This window comes from Zosterops lateralis (genome assembly GCF_965231275.1).
Source record: "Zosterops lateralis genome assembly, chromosome: 20".
NCBI lineage: Eukaryota > Metazoa > Chordata > Aves > Passeriformes > Zosteropidae > Zosterops > Zosterops lateralis.
Genome location: NC_139780.1, coordinates 7,943,410 through 7,964,395, shown reverse-complemented (window position 1 = coordinate 7,964,395; position 20,986 = coordinate 7,943,410). Strand labels below are relative to the sequence as shown.

Sequence of the window (20,986 nt, the reverse complement as noted above, 5' to 3'; positions counted from 1 at the left end):
GATAAAAAAATTGGTATTTTGCCTCCATGTAGGTCAGATGAAGCACAGAAACCAGTGTTTTAACAGAAGAGAAACATTGGTGGGGAGAGAAGGACTTCAGAAAAATTGGGACAGTCCAGTGCAAGCACAAGAGACCAGAGAATTCCTGGTTCCTGGCTCAGACTATGTGAAACCATTTTGTAGAGCAGCTGTGGAAGTGAAAGTCAGCAAAAGGAGGGTTGATTTAGCATTTCCTCATGGAAATTTTGGAAGTCCTTCTTTCTCTCAAGGAATTTCAGCCCACGTCTTCTCTTTTGTCACAGGAATCTCTGCCAAGAGCCTGCCCTGGGGTGGCCTGTCCTTAGATCCCTGAGGCAGAATGTCACACTGGGGGAGACTGGAGCAGGGACTCCAATCAATCTTGGAAATTTAGTCCTGAAAAAATGTAGTCAGAGCTTCATGGCAATTTTGTGAGGGGCTTTTGAATGCTCAAACACTGATTTCCTACTCGTTCTTCTGAGATTGTAATTTTTAATTTAGGAGCAGAGAACTGAAGGCAAAGAATAATGTCAATAGGCATGAGTCTTGTACTAAACTTCCTGCTGCAGCCCCTGTCTAACAGAGCTGAAATTAAATGGCTTAAGGACAGTGTGGAAGAACTGAACCTCTGGAGTGAAGTCAAGGTTTGAGAATTGGTGTCTTATTTTAGTATTTTTGGTCAAAAAGGTCCAAAAGGCCTTTTGAGATTGCTGGTTTTTTTATGTGCCTTTGGAAAGTGCTGCCTGGCTTCTTGATCTCAGGCATTTGAGCTATCTAAGAGCAACTTGGTGATTTTTTAAGCTCTGTTTTGAAAATATTGGTGCTTTGTCAGTAAATCTGTTCAGTTCTGGTGCTTACTATCATTTTCCTTGCAAATGGGTCCCACATCAAGAAATGTTCTGGAATATTTTAAGCTAATTATATATGTACATATTTTGGTGTTGGATAGAGATTAAATATAAATTAAAAACCAACACAGAGAAACATATTCCCCGATGGATTGTAAGAAACTTTCTCCTACTGTTGTATCCCAGTGGATGTAACATGGATATTTTGAAAGTGCTGTAATGTTTAAGGGTTCAGGGTCTGTCTCTTGAGATGCTTTGGATGTGTTCTCTGGAGGCCAAGCCAAGGAACAGTGTGTCCTGTCCTTTTGTCTGTCCTGATTTCTAATGAGTCAATCCCTGATTTTCCTCCAGTGAATGGGCAGATATGCACCTTAAGAGAAAAGACACTCATTTCTCTGTTCCTGATCTTCCAGAGAACATTGAAAACTTCCAACCCTTCCCTCGTAGTTTCTCCTTTTTACCACTTGAAAATGTTCTTGGGAGATTTTTATCTTGCTCTGTGGATTGCTGGGTGCATTAGCACAGCTTCTGCTTGCCAGAGCTCTCCCTAAGTAGAACTGGTTTCAATAAATCATTGTAGCTTTGGAAAGTCTGGAGTTCCAGTCATGGCAGCTCAGAAGAGGGAGGGGGAAACAGGAATACAAGAGCTTTTCCAGCTGGGGAAAGAGCAAAGGTAATTCTCCACAGAGGAGTCTGAACAGAGAGGTCCCTGATGGAAGGTTGTGGGTATCGTTCTCTTACAGGCTGGATTAATATTTCATCCAGAGAGGTGGAACAAAGTCTTGTTCTGGTTGAAAGTGGAGGAAGTGAGTGATTCAGCTTATTTTGTCAGGCATCTGCCTGTGACAAGGTGCAGTACAGCATTTTTCTAGCCATGGAGAAAGAGTGCTCTGTCTGAGTGCCAGTCAGAGATCCTGCAGCAATTGCTTGGCCTTTGTCAAAGATTGGTGCAGCTGATCCCTGCCTTGCTTTCCTGAGCAGTAAAACTCCCACCCCAGATTTAAATCTCCCTTTGTCAATGATTCAGGCTCATACACAGCACCTCTATTTCATTCACATCCCAACTGCTTCAGATAACCTGTGTCTGTCAGGATTTGAAGAAGTGATCTTCTTATTTTAATAAATCCTTTAGTAAGAAACTAGCTTTAATCCCCCTTTGCTATTCCTGTTCCCTGTCCAGGAGAAGCTTGGAATTTTTTTTTTACTTTTTTTTTTTTTTTAATTGCTACTTGCTCTCATAAGCCATACGATGCTTTTGATAACAGTCATCAAATTTTACAGCTATCACTATAATCTCAGTGCTGTTAACCATCTGCATCTCTCCTCGTGTTCTATAGAAACTGAGGAGAAAACAAATACATAGTTAATTTTAGCACATCACTCCTCTTAATGGGTTTTGTGTCCCAAGTAGCAGCACTATTTAATGTGTCTGCAAATAATCTCTTGGAATGGAGGAAGAATCCACACACAAGGACATTCCTTAGTGGTTTAAAGCCCTAGGGCTGTGTTGCAGGGATCAGGAGTGGGCTGCAAAGGGTTTGAGTCCTACAAAAGTCTGGACAGTTTGAGTTCTAACTTCTGTAAGTTGTGATCTCTGTTTGGGGATTTTTGATTCCATTGAATCTGAACTTGAGACATCATCAAAAAAAGTCAGGTGAAGAGTCACCTGTGTCTGTACCTGGTGATGACTGTGAGCAGTAACAGGAGAGCAGAGCAGGGAAAGGGGAAAATCTGACTTGGCTAAAGAGAAACCTGGGCAAAAAGTGTAGAGAAGCTGTGCTCTGTGAACCAGGCAGGCAGCATGGATACAGGCCTGGGATACAGGCCTGGGATACTTCCCTTTGATCCTAGAAAAGGCAGAGGCAGCTGGAGAAGAGCTAACAGGGCAGCCCCTGCCCACAGCCCAATCCTGGCTTTAGGGAGTCATTTATCCTCCTCACTGCTCAGCAACCAGCCCTAAGGAAGGGCTGCCAGATGTCACACCTAATATGGGATTTCCTGTACTTCACCTCAAATCCTGGGATTTGTTTAAAAACATGTGCAATGTTACCTTTCTTGTGCCTGAGCTGAAAGCTGGGAATCACTTGGCAGGCAGTGACCTCCCAGGCTGTGCTTTCCCCACTTCCTTGGCTGCTCAGGAGCCGGGGATGGTCCTGTAGTCTGGACAGGTGGAAATGCAGTTTCACACACCTGAGCCAGGGCAGGACCCTCCCTCAGGAGTGTCACTCCCTCTGCTCTCACATCCCAGGCCTTACAGGAAGAACCACACACTTTACAAGGTCATTGCACCTTCAAGGAGCACCAACTGCTCAGCAGGTGCAGTCTCACCTCAGTAATGCACAGGAATTTGCCATTAATTGAAATATACATTAGAGGTGGGCTAAAGTTAAATATTTTTTTAAATTACCCTTCCCAAAGATAGGAAGAGAAAACTGTATCTCGCTGTGTTGTTTAAGGTGTTATGAAAACCACAAAGGAAAAGGTTTATTTTTAAGATAATGGTAAAATACAACAGAGGGAGTGAGTCAGAGATAGGACTGTCTTGAGAGCAAAATTACCATTTCATTTGGGCTTCACTGGTGGTGTTTAAGATAACATCTGTGTCCGCCAGAACCTTCCAGTATTATATTTAATCATTGTGCAGACATAGAAGAGGTCCCACAATAAAAACGATATATTTTAAATTGCCTGATCATAATGCTTTAACCTTTATATTACTGACACCCAAGATTCAAATAGAAATTCGCACTGAAACTCTGTAATTTTATATATTCCCAATTTTTTTCATTATAGGAATCCATTTAAAATTACACAAGAAACCTCTCTTCATCTTCTGAGTGTTTCGCTGATTAGCATAATTTATGGCCAGTTTTGTGAATAAGGTGATTGTACCCAGGTGATTGCAAAAAAGTCTGTGGATCTCAGCTTTATAAATATTATTCTGAATCTAACTTTGTTAAAGTAATTGATGTAACATGAGTGAGTGCTGTGCAGAGCTCTTCAAGTGCAGAGACCACACACTGTGTAATCTCTGGAGCCAGTCCTCATCCTGCCTTTGCTTTTCTTAGCAACAAAATTAACTCCATCATTATAAAATGTAGCCAATATTTTACCTCTGCAGTCAGAGTCTTCTCACACGAGATTCAGCCCACACTCTAAATCCTGCCTTGGTTATGTGTCACTCTTTGCCTCAGAGGACTGGAAAAGTGACTTTGCAGTGGCTCAGCAGGAGCAGAGATGTTCTTACATCAGGAGGAGTTGCAGGGGAGCCCTGGGAGGTCCATGAAACACCTTCCACACCATCTCTGACAATTCACAAACCTCCAAGGCCTCTCCTTTGGAGGGTCCATCCCCAGCTGGGTGCTCTGGAAAGGGAGGAAGGGTTTTGTCTCTGCAGGCAAAGCCAGAGCTCAAGGTCAGCCAGGTGAGGGGAGGTGCCCAAGGCTGAGCAGGGACTTTGTCACAGACAGTGGGGCCCAGGCTGTGCTCAGCCTTGTGCTGGGCTATGAAATGAGCCCTGCAGAGCCTGTGCTGGCTCCTTGTGCAGCTGTTTGGCTGCTCAGGCTCCTCGTGCTGGTTGGATTCTTTCTCCCATGTTCTCTTCCTCCGTGAACACAGGGCTGCCAGAAGGGCTGGATGGGTGCCCAAGAGCTTTTAAATGCTCTGGTTAGGAATTGGTGGGAACTTTGTGTTGATTTCTCTGAAGAAGTTTTATGGCTTTTTCCTGGTCCTGCTCGTGACGAGGTCACTTCGAGAGAGGAGGATGAAGGTCACCCACTGCCAGAGCCCCATGTCAGCATATGAGTGTGACACAAAGGGGACAGGAGCTAAAACCTCCTGGAAACTTTGGGGGATGTTTTATCTTTAAGCAAATTCTTGGAGAACTGCTGAGATGAAAACAGGTACAGCTCTAAACCTGCATGTTCTATATCGATGAGATTCTGGGAGAAGCTGGAATCCTTCTTACAGGAGAGCAGGGAAATAAAGATCCCCAGCTGTTAAAAAATAACAAGCTAGGGATTCTTCTTGTTCAAGCTGGAGCAAAATTTCCTGGAAGTCTCTGGAGAATTCCAGTCCAGCATTAGACGTTTGAAAGATTTGGATCCTGGTCTAATGTATTTCCACTGCTTGAGTGAATTTCCAAAACTGAGCTATTTTTTATCATAATCCAGTCAGAGAAATGAACTTTGTGGTGCAATCAGCCATCAGTTTAAGTATTTTGAGAGGAGTATGGTGGCTGGACAGTCGGCTGTGTGTGCAGGTCCTGAGCATCCAGTTGGGAATGGAAGAGTCCTGGAACAAAACCTCTTGTGGTGCAGCTGGCTTTGAACAAATAACTAGCAATGGGTTTGAGGTTCCTTTATAGGACAAAAAAGAAGGGGAGAAAGAATGCAAAAGCCAGCATGGTTCAGTGTCTGGGCACATTTTCAAGACCTCTTTTATTTTGAGTAATTAATTCTGTGTTTTATTAGTAATGAAAGCAGGGGCTATTTTGTGCAAGGCTGGAGCAGTTCAGGGTGACTCGGCAGGAAGTTAAACTGATGTAGCATTACTTTTGCAATTTATCACCTGCCTGTAGTGCTTACTCAGGGTATAATACAAGTTTATCATTGTTCAGAGCAATTATATTTTAAATTCACTTAATAATTACCTCTCAAACTAGATAACTTTAAAGAACTGATTATTTTATAAGTAACTGGGAAAATCTCTAGCGTGACATCTCTTCTTGTAGGCAGCCTAAATGCAAGCTGGCTTTTTGGTGATCTGTTTCAAATTAAGTGATTTCATTGCATAAATGTATGTATTGGAGCTTGAGTGTGGAGTATCCAAATGCTTGCAGCCTTCTTACACATTTGTAATGATTCTAATAACTCCAAACTAGAGAGGACTTTTTATTTGATGGACGAAAAATCTGTTCTATTTTGTCTTTGGCTAAGAGAACTTGAAATACTGGATAGTATAAATGTACACCTTCAAAACTAGTCACAATTATTGGTGGGACTGGTAGACACGGCAGCTGAACACAGACCAACCACAGAGCCTCCAAAACTTTTCTTTTCTGAACGTTTTTTCTGCTTCTCCAGGTGTGGAAGGGCCTGGCAGCTGCGGGGTCCCTGCAGCAGCCCCATGCAGACCCAGCTCTAATTGATTCTCCCAGTCCAGCTTTGAGGGTCCCACAGTCCCTGGCCAGGCCCTGCTGAGTTAGTGCTCAGCTTTAGGCAGCAGAGTTTTACTGACTGCAGCAAATAAATTTGCTGTGCTTTATGGAGCACGGAGAAGCTTGTTTTCTGAATTTTAATTGTCTCAATAAATCGTGTTAAGATTGTGTTCTATTAGGCTGCAGGAAATTAATGCGAGTGGTTCGAATCTGGACGTTATCTGGGACGTTAATCTGGACGTGATGCTCACAGGGCTGATAGAAAAAGGGTTTTCAAATCTGGCTGAGCAATAATGAGGGTGAAAAGGATTGTAGAGATCTGGAGTGCAGCTTCCCAGGAATCCCCATTCAGTCTTGGGTTTACCTACAGGGATTCTCTTGTTCCCCTGGGAACTAAGTGATGATGATTTTCAGCTTGTGCTTGACAGAGGAGAGGAAACGTTTGCAAGGGGCTCAGATAGCTCAGGCACAGGGAATGTGAGAGGGGCACTCGTGTCAGACTGTAGTTCTGGACAATGACAAAGGATGAACCTCTGCTCTGGAGACAGGCTGACAGGGTTGAGGCTCTGCAGCCTGGAGAAAAGGCTCCAGGAAGATCTTAGAGCCCCTTCCAGTGGACTCCAGGAGAACTGGAGAAAAATATTTTGATGCTGTGACTTTAGAGTTTGGTGTTAATGAGTGCAGCAATGAAGATTAGCAAGTTTTATTCCCAGCCTCCTCTTGTCCCTGCTCTCAGGGGAGGAATATTGGTTCTTTTCACCAAGGGATGGTTGTGCCCCTTGGGATCAGAGAGGAGCTGCTCTCGTCCTGGCACTGGGACAGCATCCAGATCTTTATTTGCAGGATTAGAATGTTTTCAAAGAGATAGGCCAGGCTGAAAGCTCTCCATTGCTGCATCTCCCAGCGTTCTGCTGGAGAGCTGGAATGATTGATGAGCATTTCTCGTTGCAATTACAGATGAGCAACAGCAACCCACAAATCATGGCACGCTGGGTAGGAGTTCCTGAGCCGCTCTCTGTAGTCTGGCCAGCAAATCATTAAATCAAGCGAGGATGAGCAAGGGGCTGCTGGATGTTCTCGCCTCAGCACAGCAGCTGAGAGAGCTGAGTAAGCTGCTGTCTGCCTAAATCAATCCCCACTCTGGGAATTGAAACAGTGCAGACATGGAGCCTGTCCGTGGCCACATAAAAGCCGCATTATGGCTGCGATTTAGGGGACTACGCCTAAAGCAGCTCTTTGAATCCCTAATCCTGGGAGCTCCCAGGGAAGAAAACAGGGAGGCCATGCTCAGATGTCTAAAACTTTCCTCCTGACCCTGACTCCAAGTGGGGGACCTGGCCTGCAGTGAAGTCAATCCAGAGGGAGTTCATGCACAGTGTATGTTGTAATGGGATTTTACAGTACAGCTCCTAACACATATATTTAATATCTGACAATTCAAATAGCTTGGCTGGCAAATACATTGAACATTGCCAGATTTCTATAGGTTCCTAAGTGAATTCCTGACCTAAATATTCCTTGGAGGAGGGAATTCGAGAGCAGGAGAGAGTCATGAACCAAGTATGGTAGACTGGGCTCCTCACTTCTGGCCCATTTCCCTTATTTCTTCTGAGAAGTAAGAGTCTTAAAAAAAACACAGAATTGGGTTAATAAAATGATTTAAGATGATCAGCTCACTCTTAAAGTTGTTCCAACTTCAGTCTTTATACAATTTACCTTATGCTTGGGATACAGAATAATGAAAAATCTAAACAAACAGAGCACTAAGCCTCAATCCTACATGTAAATCTGTGCACATGTGCTGCAAACAAGATAGCACCCATGGACAGATTTGTTTGTGTTGCCTTGTGAGCCAAATGCTGTGGTTTTGCTTCTTTTAATTATTCAGCCCTGAAAGAATTTACTGTGAAATCCCAGCAGGCAGAGATAAAGACTGGAAACCTTGTAATCTACAACTGTACAGGAGGGTCAGTTTATGGCCTGGATGTGCTGGAGAATTTAGATGTGGAGAGAATCTTTCATAGTGAACTGGCATGAAAACCTGTATTATTTCAGGGCTTTGCAGCATATAAATTGTGTTTATGATGAAGCTAAAGCTTGGAAAAACCAAATTGGTTGATCTAATCCAGATTTGCTATTCTGATGAATTTTTTCCTTCTCGAATGAATTCAGGTTGTCAGATTAATTCAGTCCAAACATGACAAGGGCAAGACAAATTAATTAGCTTAAGCTCCGTGAGTTGTGAGGGGTTTGTGTGCTTTGTGTGAGGGTGTGCAGGGCCCTGCTGTGGGTGATTGACCATGGCAGGGGAAAGAAGGGTCCTTCAGCTTCACCCCAGCACCTCACTCCCAGCCAGGTGAGAACACTGTCAGTGAAAACTTTGAATTCTCCTACAGTCTGGAACTGCAGACCTCATTTCCAGTGCTCTTCCAATATTAAATTATTCTCCTGAGACTGCTCAAGAGTCACAAGCAATGCTTTAACAAGAAATGAAAATGTTTAGTTGTAAAGGAAAAAATGGCCAGGTCAGGTCTCATAAAAACAAGCAGCCAATTTTTAAAAAATGTTGGGTTCCACAGTACCTGGAACTCTTACATGTCATAACCTTGTTAAGATAATTACAGTAAATGACTTTTCTGCAAGGGAATCCCCTGACATTCTTCCCTGGGAGATTAAATCTCTGCTGCCGTTCCAGACGGATTCTGGGGCTGAGTGAAAGTGTCTCCTACCTCCTTTAAAAATATCAACAACCAAAGAGAAGACAACACTTAATTCCTTTTTACAAAAGGAAAAGAGACTCATGTCTTGGGAAGAAGGGAAACCAAATAAAAAATTTAATGCTTGAGAAGAAAGGCAAGAAATGCAGTTGCCATGGAAACCGGAGCATAAGTAGAAACTTTCCAGCAAAGAGCAGAAACTAAAAATGAAAAAGCAGAGTGGCGAGGCTTGGCAGATAGCCAGGAGCTTCCTCCACCTCCTCCCCCGTGCTCCTGGTGGGATGTTCTTCGTCATCCTTCCACAGGCTGGAGGTGCTCTGGAGAGCAGAGCTGGGCCCGTGGGTCAGACACTTCACAGGGGACAGCATTGCTTGGGATGAGGCACCAAAATCCTCTGTGTGCTCCAGCCTGAGGCCTCTTCCATGGGAGAGGGGAAAATTCGCTGGGAATGGCCATCATGTCACACTGGGCTTGAGAGGGAGGGGAAGCTGCTTCATCTGATGGTCACAAATCAGCCAGCAAGTCCTTGAACCAAGGTCTGGGAGTGCACTGCAGCAATAACTCCTGTTCTTCCATACATCTCTGATCCCTTTTTCATAGGGAAAACATTCCCTAAAGTCTGCTCCAAGTGCTGCTGTGCCTCAGACTGGCTGGGCTCTTAGCTCAGCTCTCTGATCCTCAGCTCCCACCTGGGAGTCACATTCCCTGTCAGAGTTCTGCCCTGGGCACAGGATGTGTTCCATGGTGGTTGTTGGCTGTTTCTGAAAGCAGAGGTGAATTCCAGACCTTCAGTTTTGTCCGGAGCTCATTTGATGCTGGCACGTTTAGCTCAGTTGTATGCAGTAAAGTAATGCAGTCATTGGATTAGCAATTATTAAATCCACATATGCTTTTTAGTATGACATGGAAAAAAGCAGGTTGGGAAAGCTGGGCAGGTTCCCAGGCAGGGCTGTAAAACCTTTGTGATGGCCAGGAAGTGACTGGGGTGAAAGCTTGGGAACGTACCCAGGCCTGACTGCTGTTACAGATGGAAGCAATGAAACCTGGGCTGTGCAGATTTCCTTCAGTCATATTCTTGGAATTAAGCATGGGTGTAAGAGTTTTCTAATTTGCCCTCAGTCTGATCAGCATCTTATATAATTGACGCCTTTTTTGTGAACAAAATAGGAAATGCAGTGCAAGTCCAAAAATCCCACTTGACCTCTTTGTAAGTGAAATCTGGACAGCACCACGAGTTAGGAGCTGTTCCTCAGTGAGTCACTAGAAATAAAACCTACATGTTTAACTCTGCTGCATTGCCACTGACTTTACTTGTCATGGTCTCACCTGGACTATTCCTCATTTAATTATTATTATTTCAAAACACAAGGATTTGTGGTTTGGTGGGGTTTTTCTAGGTTGGAAGTATTGAAGCTCAGAGTAACAAACTTCACTAAAAGGAGAGGAGAGGAGAGGAGAGGAGAGGAGAGGAGAGGAGAGGAGAGGAGAGGAGAGGAGAGGAGAGGAGAGGAGAGGAGAGGAGAGGAGAGGAGAGGAGAGGAGAGGAGAGGAGAGGAGAGGAGAGGAGAGGAGAGGAGAGGAGAGGAGAGGAGAGGAGAGGAGAGGAGAGGAGAGGAGAGGAGAGGAGAGGAGAGGAGAGGAGAGGAGAGGAGAGGAGAGGAGAGGAGAGGAGAGGAGAGGAGAGGAGAGGAGAGGAGAGGAGAGGAGAGGAGAGGAGAGGAGAGGAGAGGAGAGGAGAGGAGAGGAGAGGAGAGGAGGAGGAAAAAAAACAGGAAACGTTTCCTAAGCTCTGTAGAAAGGGATTTTTAAGAGGAAGCTCGCTCTTTGGAGGGAGAGGTGGATGTGGCAGCGATCCCAGGCGGAGCCGGCGCCCTCCCGCCTGCGGGCGGCAGCAGAGCCGTGCGGAGCTCTGAATCCTCCATTCCCTGCCTGTCCCGGGACAGGGACAGCAGTGACAGGGGACAGCCCAGCCAGTGCTGAAATAAAGGAACCTCAGAGCCAGCCCTGGCCACAGCAGAGTTCACACCTGGGGCACTTCTTGAGAAGGATTTCCCTGTGAGCAGCAGGGTTTGCAGCAGGGCTGTGTCCCAGAACAAGGCAGTTTTCCTTAGGCTTTAACGTGCAGACACAGCACTGGCGTTTCTGGCGTTTTCAGCTGGAAAAGCTCCCTCCCTTCTCCCGGGTTCCTCCATGCTCAGTGCATGTAACAAATGATTTCCCAAAACCACTGACACTGTCGTGGTTTTATATGGCTTAAACTGAAACGATCTCATTGCAATAGTCAAGACAGTGATGGACTCTGAGGGTTTGTTTGTGACCTAGGAATGCTCAGGAAAGTCAAACCAAATTGCAGAGAGGTGTACAGTGCCTGTGTGCAAAGCACAGCCTGGCCACAGCTGGGAAAAGCTCCACAATGCCCTGTATTATGTGGGTTTATACCTAGCTCAGTGTGTTGTGGAAGGAAGTTTGTGAGTGACATGACCCAAACAAAAAGAACACTCTAGTTGTTGCCAAGATGACATTCCAGGCTGCTCCTGACTGAAACAAGATGCCTTCCGTGTAGGATTGCCACTTAGTGTGTGAAGGTAACCATGGGCTACTTCCTGGAATTGCCAAGAATGAGCATTTTGGGAAATTCCAACTCCTGAAGTCTGTTTTCAGCATTGCTGCTAAGTGTTTTATCACCTCAGGTGTGTCCCTGCTTGCCAGGCTGTCTTTTTTGGAGTAGATCTGCAGGAAATTGGTAGGCCCTGCCCTGGTGAGTTCTGTTAGGAGCAAAAGTGCCTTTGTATAACGAGCTGAACAAGACCCTCCAAAACCCCCTCAGTCACAGGAATCTGCAGTCCCTTGTGTTTGCCCTGACACTGTGAGTGTGGGGTTCTGGTCTCTGTGAGACTCTGAAGAAGGCAGAATCTGACCTTTTCCAAGGCTGATCCCTGCAAAGACAAATACCACACCTGTAAACATTCCCTGCCCTGCTCAGGATCACAGGGAAGTTACATTTTAGCCCTGGCCAGCACAAATCCCCTCCTACTGGTGAGCCTGCACCCCCACCTGGTGTAAAGCCTGTGAGCTCAGCCTGAGCTCCAGGCCTGCCAGGGGGCTTGGTTTTGGATCCATGCTGTCCAAACTGTGATGATGATGGGATAATCTGTTCCAAAGGTTGTCAAAACTCAGGGTTTTGGAAATAGCAAGAGGTATTTGTCAGCTAATGCTCAGACCTGAGAGGCCCTGCTGTCAGAATATTGATCTCAAATTCCTCCAGCATCTCTTCTGTTGGGAGTTGGGCCTGAATTTCAGAGTGCAAAATGTGCTTTTCCCAGATTGTTCCCTGATCTCCCCCCTACACCTTCCATTAGCAGTTCTGTGTACATGAGTCTCCCTTGTCATCCTGTCAACCCTCATGGTCTTTAAATAGTCTGTAGGCTCTGGGTGGTGATCACCACATTGTTCCCCCTCCCTCTGCAAGCTGCTCGTGGAAAAGAGGACAAGAATTACTGCTCATACACTGCTTGTTCATAGTCCAATTTTAAAATCATCTCCTGCTCATCTCACTTGCCAAGTCCATCAAACCAATATCCTGCCCAGCTCCCTGCCCTGCCCAGCTCTCAGCCAGAGCTCAGATCCCAAGTGACCCTTGGAGTTCCATAGGATCCTCCCCAGTCCCTGCTGGCAGCACCCCCAGACACAGCAGCATCACTGCTGAAATGGGCTGCACATAGGGGCATCCCTGTTCCTACTAAACTGTTTAGTTGCTATTTTTTCTCCTCGAGGGGAATTCCATTCATCCCCTTTCAGAAGAGCCTGTTAAACTCAGCCAGTCCCGAACTCCCAACAAATGTCCTTTAATAGTTTCAGATTTCAGCACTGACTGTGTGTTCCTTTAATACGTTCACGACTCCCCTGGGAGAACTAAGCCAGGAATAACCAACACTTGCTTAAGCCAGGCCTCCTGCTTTAAGGTTGTGTTTCTTTTCCTGCCGTATATTCCCTTGCTCATCTCCAGAGCTCCCACTTCCTCATGCTTTCCACTGCCCATTCTCAACTCAGGTGTTCTCAGGTGTCCAAGAGGGGAGTGCTGCATCCTCTGCTTTCAATTTTGCTGGCTGAAGGAGCATAAAGGACTCTTAACATTCTCTGCAGTCGCCTCTCAGCTTGGCATACTGATCATTTCAATAATAAAGTGTTTCCTTTCATTCTCCAACAGTCAGGCCCCTGCCAGGGCCATAATTGTTCACAGATGACTCATTTTGGCTGCATGATCAAAACCAGGGAAAAGTGCTGTTTGCACAGGCTTTGAAACGTACAAGATGGGAAGAGATGTTCACGCTTGATATTTGTACCATATGTGCTTTCTAAATTTTATTATAGAACCTTTACATTTCAAAAGAGATTCTAGTCTTGTCCTGGGGATGATTTAGAAAGGAAAAGATAAGTAGAGTTTTGAGTTAGGCCAAGATTAGCAAAGACTGACTGTGTAGTCTGAGCTGTGAGTCTGCATCCTGCCAGGGCTGGTGGGAGCTGCAGTTGCTGCCCTGAGATAAACAGATCTGGATCTATATGTGGATATCTGTGCATTGTTTAGGGGCTGCACACTCAGACATGTTTTGTATCAAAGTCTCACTGAACTCCTCATTCTTGATGGAATTTGTTTTGAAATCCTGCATTTGGAGTTGCAGCAGGTGTTTGCATTTTCTTCCCTGATGAAAACCCAAGGAATGTCTGCACAGTGTGTGTGATGCCCCATCCCCAGTGCTGGGAGTGCTCTGTCCTGCCTGGTCTTCTTCTCTTTTCACAGAGTTCACCTCAGATGTCCCTGTTGGGAGGGTCAACAACCGAGTTCTGTTCTAGGGTGGAGAAGAAGGACATGGGAGGATGATTCCTGCAAGGCCATTCATCACCAAGCATGAGCTGTATCAATAAATTACTCTTTGTGTCTCCTCCCAAAATTGCTTTAGGGCCACCCAACTGTCTTAGATAAAACACCAAACAGACAAACTTTGCCTTTTTTGCAGCACTGTGGCATTTTTACTAATGAATTGTACAAACCCTGTGAGCCAGCTCATCCAGGGCTGCTGCCACGTGGATTTCTGAGGGTGTGAAGACAAGCTGCTGTTGGCTGGGCCTTTGCAGGGGCCCAAAGGAAAGAGTTAGATTTGTAAATCCAGGAAAAAGGAGTATATTAGAAGAAAAAGGGATATAAATTCAGTAGGAAGAGGGTTTTTTAGTAGTTTTTCTCTCTAAAAATATAATGGGTGTATTAGTGGAATGGGAACATATAGACTCCATACACTTGTGAGTGGAAGTTCTGTATGAAAAAGTCGGAAGATAAGCAGAAAAAAAACCAATTTGAGCTGATGCTGCCATAGAGAAGCATTACTGGGGACTGTGTACCTTGCTAGATATTTTCTATTATTTTTATTTGGAGTGTCCTTTATCAGATCATCACCCAGTTCCCTGCTCAGGGCAGGTGAAGACCCAGCCGGTGGGAATTCCCAGTGCTGGATCCTGGCTCAGGAGAGCTCAGGAGCTGGAGGTGTTGGTGCCCTGAGCTTCCACACTTCAAAACATCCCAGCCCTTGCTTTGCTCTTGGAGGGTTTGTCATATTTCTGTTGTTTGAAGAAGGCTCTCCACGTTTTGCAATCAGCTGCACTCAGACAATGACATCTCTCAGGGCAACCCTGTGTTGTTGTGCCAGAAGGAAAAACGTAAATTTAAATAAACCACCCTCACAATGGTATTTAAAAACTGATTGCAGGATTTCCAGTCACTTTTGTAAAGCCCTCTTTAAAAACATTTTCATTTTTCAACTTGTTAACAGGGAATTCTTTCAAAACAGAGGGTGTTTTCTGTGCTACTCTGTCATGTCAGCCTGATAAGGAAGATGGCTAAAGATCATTCCTGCCAAAATATTCCTTGGATGAGTCATCTGATGCCAAAAAGCAAGTGAAACGAGCAACTATATTTGCAGTGGAGTTTGCAAATTATGTGGCAAGGAGAGGAAGAAAATAATCTGTCACATGAAAAATGAAGTTTAGATTGTGTGTATATAAATCAGTGATTTGTTATATGAGTGTGAGATCATTATCAGCCATTTAAACATGAATTGGAAGTGCCTAATCTATTAATTAATCAGGAAATAAGTTTTACATAGCATGTGTAATCAAGTTAATCTTTCATTTCACTTGCCAGCAGAGATACTGCTGTCAGTGGATGTTGCCATGAGATTAAACACCCCAAGAGCTGATTTCTGCTGAGGGGGAGCCTCAGGTGTCCAGATGGCATCAGGAGGGGAGGGAGGGGAGGGGAGGCTGCTCTTCCCTGGGGCCACGGCATTCCTGACACTGGGAGAAGTTCCCTGTGCACACAGGAGTTCCTGGGCTCTGCAGCACCTGTAAAACCTTCTCTTCCCCCCACCTTGGGCTAGAACAGACTCGGATTCCACGCAGACAAGGAAAGTGATGCCCTGCAGGAGCTTTCTGCAAGGTTCATGGTGTTTTCCCTGACCACTGTAACAGAGCCCACAATAAATAGCTGAGCCTTCTGCTAATAATAACCCATAAATCTGGCACAGGAAGGCAGTGATGCCAGACTTACATCAACTCCTTCCCTGCAGCAACACAACAGCGAGTTTACTGATTAAATAAAAAGTATAAATATTTTTAGGAGTTAATTTATTTTGTTGTATGAATATTTTGATCAAGGTCAATGCAGATTTTATGTGGTTCATTACAATAATTTGTTATTACATCTAATAATTAGATTGCTAACCTAGAGGTGATGTGGGTTTTATTTATTTAAATGTGCAGATAGGAAGGTAAAGATCATCATCTGGGCTCCCTTCCCACTGAAGGTTGGACCAGATGAGATCTTGAGGTCTCTTTTGAGCCCCTCCAGGGTCATGGCAGAGAACTGCCTTGAGTTTTGTCTTGGAGAAGGAAATGGGGGATCCTGGGAAACCCAGAGCTGAAGTTATTCCATTAATCACTCAATGAATCACTGCTAACATTTTATTTTAGTAATATTTGGGAAGAATAATCCTGCTTAAACAAATATTTCCTGCCAGCAGCTCATTGTGGAAGACACAGTGCTGGGAAGTGTTGTGCAGCTCCCAGTTATGTCTGAGGGGCTTTGTTTGATTTAGGGATTTATACAAAATTTTTCTTTTTAGTTTGGAATTTCTGCCCTACAGTGGAGACTTCACACTCCTGGGTTTTTCCTCCTGGTGAAAGGAGCAGACTGCTCTGAGGCACAGGATGTTTGATCCTTCTTCCATTTGCATTGCCCTCCATGTGTTTAATCGCTTCATTAGGTCTGTGGAAATTTAGCATAAATCTTTAGATGGATTTTGACTTTGTAAATTTTATTGGCATCATTACCAGTCAGGTCATAAACCAGTGTACCTGAGTGGAGTGTTCAGTGTCAGCAGAGCAAGTGAAGTTGATTTTGTTTTGGTCTCCTTCAGCTCGCTGAAAGCTGAGTGATGTGAGAGGCTGATGTTCTTTGGCTCTATTGTTCTGCTGGGAAGTGGGCAGGAAGTGTTGGGAATTGGAGGTGTCTTTTCCCTTACTTCCTTTTTGGATAGTGGTATCTGAGACATTCTTTTATTCACATTTTAAAAATATGTTACGACTCTTTCTTAAAATCAGGGCATTATTTATTAGAAGCAAATAACTGACTTTCCTACTTAATACTGGGCACATTCCGGGATATTTTTTTTAATTTTTTTTTTACCTGAGTGAAAAAGAGGAATTTTATGAGTTTTAAGTAGATTAAACTGACCAAATATTTGCAGAAGCAGCTAAGCTTTAGTGGACAAAAGATGCTGTAGGAAAAAAAAAGATGATTATGTTTAATACTTCTTCATCCTGAGGGAGTTGTCTCAGGGAAGTGGGGAAGCTCCATTTACCCTTTGGGCAGGGATAAGGGGTGCAGGGCTCTGTGTAATGATGGCTTTTCATTTACATTTGGATTTCATCCCCATACACACAGCAAGAGTAATCCATAGTGTTGTGGTAGCTATGACACTGATCAATAAATGGAGAGCAGTGAATTCTCTGCCTAAATTTAAAGTAAATGCTCATTTTCATTTTGATCTCCAGTCTATGAACCATTTGGTTGAAAGGCTCTCAAGAAGCTGCTACATTCTGTCTCAGGTAGTAAGAAAACTGCTTTGCCTATGTGCACTCTTAAAATAATCATCATGTGCTGTTAAAATATTATAAAGAACTAGTTTACTTTAATTGTGTGTATGAAACTTCATAAGTCTTCAAACAAAAAAGTTCACTGAAGATTTTGGTGTTGGTAGAGCTGAATTGAAAGTTAAGTCATCCTCACACAAAGGAAATTACCTTCCTGCCTGCTCTGCTTGTGAGCTGATGAATCCCTGGGAGCCTCGGGGTAAAAAGTCTGGAAATGTTCCAGGCTGGGAGTGGCTGGGCTGGAGTCTGCCATGGAGCTGTGAGCAAACTCAGGAGGGCACAGCTGAGAGTGTCTGGGAGCACTGACAGAAACAAACACTCTTTCTCTTGGGTGTAAAAGAGATAGTTTGCACAGATTTTTCCCTTGCTCCTTTTCCCTCGGATTTCAGGAGGAGCATGATCGTTCTTCAGGCACAGAGGGGTTGTATGTGACAGGGAAATTGGGCTTGCAGTCTGATTTTTATTCAATTTTATTTATTTATATTTTATTTCTTGAGGATCTGTCTGCAGTTCATTGGCCTAATGCAAATTAGAAATTAAACTGATACCCACCACTCCTCTCTGCTGGCTGAGCCAAAACTTATTGTTTGGTTGGCTAAAGTTTGGGGGTGCTTTTTGTTGTTTAAGTTTAAATTTTGAAAACTTCACTTCTTTATGAAAGAAGTCTGGGAAACTGAAATGAAACCCCTGAAGCTGCTGTCTCAGAGGGAGCCTGAATTCAGAGCCATGAATTCTGTGTGTGAACAAGTCAGGGCATCCTCAGGCCTGTCCAAATCAGGGCTCTGGGGCTGGCTGGACCCCACTGACAGAGCAGGGAAACCTTCACCTTCAAAGTAAAGAATTCAAGTTCCTTGCCATAAATTCTGAGGGATGTGGGTTTAGGAAGGTTTAAGGGCAGGGTAACAGCAGAGGGTCATCCCTGGGTGCTGAGTTTTCTGCTAAAGCCCAGCAATGCCCCAGATTGGGTATTTTACCACAGTTTGGCATTTAATTGTACACATTAATTGTACACATTTAATTGTATTTAATACCACAATTTGGTATTTAATTGTATTTAATTCCATGGGTTAGGTTTGTGTTCGGTGCTGAGGAGGAGGAGTTAACACCCCAAAAATCACTGCTACATTAATCTCCAATTGCTCTTCTTCCTGAAAGATCCAGCAGAGCTCCATAACTGAGCTCATCCAGCTGCCTTTTGGAGGGAGCAGCCAGTCTGGGATGTGTTATTTTAGAGATTTGGTGCTGTCAGCTTTTCTCCCAAGCAGTTCATAATCCCACAGTTGTGAATGGCAGATTCTGCTGCACACAGAGCATTTGTGTCAGGGTGTGGCTTTCAAAAAGAGAAAAAAAGTAATAAAGAAGAAAACAGAGCAGTGTTGGATTAATTGGAAAGGTCCAGCCCAGTCACAGCCCTCCAGGTGGGTTGTTCATTTTCCTGCTGCTCTGTAGCATCTGAAGTTAAATCCTTCAAAAATGGTGTTAAGTGAGAGGGACAGAGCCAAGGTGGCAAAACTGGAACACAACTCCCATCCATTTATTTATGCTTTTGTATAGGGCTGCTTTCTCTTGTCATGCAGTTTATAGTTCCTCATTAACTTTTTGTGATATGAGTGTTTCTGAAGGTACCAGGCTGATTAAAAATAAAAATCCTGAGGATTCCCACCTCACATTCCCCCAGAGCTTGAGGAGCACTCTCCTGTGCCAAATCCCCAGAACTCTGAGTGTGAATCACCTGGCTCCAGTTAAACAAAATCAAACCTTTCCCTTTCAGATCATCTAAATTTGGGTGAACTTTTAAAATGGTTTTGTTTAAACTTTCATTTCCATCAGTGCCTTTTTCTTTTTTTTTTTTTTTTTTTTTTTTTTTTTTTTGCAATTGGGAATGACAAAAGTAAATTGGGTAGGCTGTTTTAAAGACATTTCTAGTGATAAAAGCATAATTGCATCAGACTCTCTTTGGAGCTTTCATCCCAGCTATTATGACACAAAATTGCAGAGAGACACCTGAATATTTGGGTTCTCGTCTGCAGCACATCTTTAACCAAACCTCAGTATTTTCAGCCTTTGCCATCACTGTGCTCTGGATGTTCTCAGCTCCACTTGGGAATTAAATCAGCTGCACAGGATGAGTCTCTGCTCATCTGGAAAACAGCTGGAGTTGTCCCTGTATTTTTATATTTTTTTATGTACCCAAATATGAAAGGGCAGATTACTCTGGCTGAGGAGAAGGAGCAGATGTGCAGTTGGTGGAGGTTTTCCCGTTGTGCAGGGCTTTGCTGGGGGTGCAGAGCATCCCCCTCCTGGACCAGGGAGCCTCCTCTGTCCAGCTGGGATCTGCCTCCTTGACCTGAACTTGTCTTTGCCCTCCCGAGTGCTCATTCCTGCACCGCCTGAAAGCTGAATTCCTGACGTGTGGCCTCAAAACCAGGCATGGACTGCAGGGAAGTCTTGGCTTTTCCTCGGCTGGGTTCACACAGCCTGGGTTCACTTCTCGGTGGGAACAGGAAAACACGTTGGGGTGTTTTCTGTGACTGTGGAAAGGTGTGAAATCCTAAAATCAGGGAGGATGGTTGGTGCTGGGGAAGGGACTCCTGTCCTGATGCAGCTGCTGAATTGGAGCAGTTTCTGCCTCTTGTTCAACACAGGATAATCCAGGGAAACTTTCCAGGGAAGCTGCTGCTGGGGGAATGGGGCTCATCCACAGCCAAGCCCTGTCTGGTCATAAGACACCACCAAGATAAATTTGCACAGAAGGCTGGGAAAAATGACAAACCGAGGACACAACACAGAGAGTTATTGTGCAGATGTTGTTTTGCAGCTCATCCCACTCGGATGAGGTTTCTCTGTTACCTGCCAGCCTGGGAGAAACAGCAGCCACATGTTCAATCCTTGGCCACCATTCTGGGTCTCTGAAATGTTTTCTGTCACTCTTCCTTCAGAGTCATTTTTGTGCCAGCAAGGGAAGGAGCTTAGCCACAGGATTGAAGACAATTCATTTCTGACCTTTTGAAATAGTAAATGTGGAGTAAAATTTTTTATCTGTTTAATATATATATTATTTTATTTTCTTCCACGGCTTAAAGTGTTAATTCTGCCCATTGAAATGTAATTTTATGGAGCAACATGAGCCAGAGGCAGAATCTTCGCTGCCATCAGGACTCAAATGGTAAATAGGCCCTTTCTCTAATTTGTGGGATGTGCTATAACTCAGTTTGAATGTTGAAAGGAAATGGGCCTCCAGGAGAGTCTGGAGCTCTGTTCATTCAACTTCTAATTAAAGTTTTCCCCTCTCAAATTTCACTTTATTTTCCGGGGCTTTTGCTCCATGATGATTATTAACATGTGTCCCATGGCCAGGAAATGATTATCCCCCTCCCCAGCGCAGCCTTTCCCCATCCCTCCTGCAGCAGAGCCGCAGCTCCTCCGGCCCGGACACTTGGACCAGAGGGTGCCGTCTGTCCTGGAATTATCCACTCCAGGATTTCTTCCAGCCTATGCTTCCCGTTTCAGGAGCCCAGGCCAACTCTGACTTCCTATTCCTACTCCAGCAGCCTTATCTTTTTGGGGGCAGGATTTGTTAGCACAGTTTATCTCCCCCAGCTGAGACATGCACTCCGGTGCCGCCTGCTTTTTTTCCCCCCTCTCTCTCTCTTTTATGTTTTCTTCTCGTTGTTTTTCTTTTTAAATGTGTCAAGTGAAGAGTTCCTCTTCCCCCCTCTCCCTTTTTCCACTCCAAAGAACCACCCTCCAGTTCATTAATACGCCGGGACTGTTTTACTCCTGTGCCAGAGGGGAGAAGCGAACTTGTGCCTGCATGTGTGTGTAAAATAGACCCAAAAATGTCCATGAACAGCAGGAAAACTTCTGGGAGACCGTCCTACTACTACCGACTGCTCCGGAGGTCACGACTTCAGAGACAGCGCAGCCGATCCCGCAGCCGGAACAGGCTCAGCAGGGGTAATTGCGAGCTCTTTAATTGCCGCTGCCAGGTAGCGCCTGGGGAGGGGAGGATGGGGCGGGCCAGGAGGGGCACCGGCCCCGCG

General features: G+C 44.7%; 1 protein-coding gene across 2 annotated transcripts in view; it reads left to right on the top strand.

Annotated features, from left to right (window-relative positions):
* DAB2IP (DAB2 interacting protein) overlaps positions 1 to 20,986 on the top strand; it is a 158,272-nt gene that overhangs the window by 10,426 nt on the left and 126,860 nt on the right. Inside the window, exon 1 of one of the 2 annotated variants that reach the window (XM_083875887.1) lies at positions 20,492 to 20,900. The exons of the other annotated variant lie outside the window; for it this stretch is intronic. Coding sequence (XP_083732013.1) covers positions 20,783 to 20,900 — 118 coding nt within the window. The 5' untranslated portion in view covers positions 20,492 to 20,782. Of the gene's footprint in view, positions 1 to 20,491; positions 20,901 to 20,986 lie in introns of those variants that run through there. 2 annotated transcript variants of the gene reach the window in all.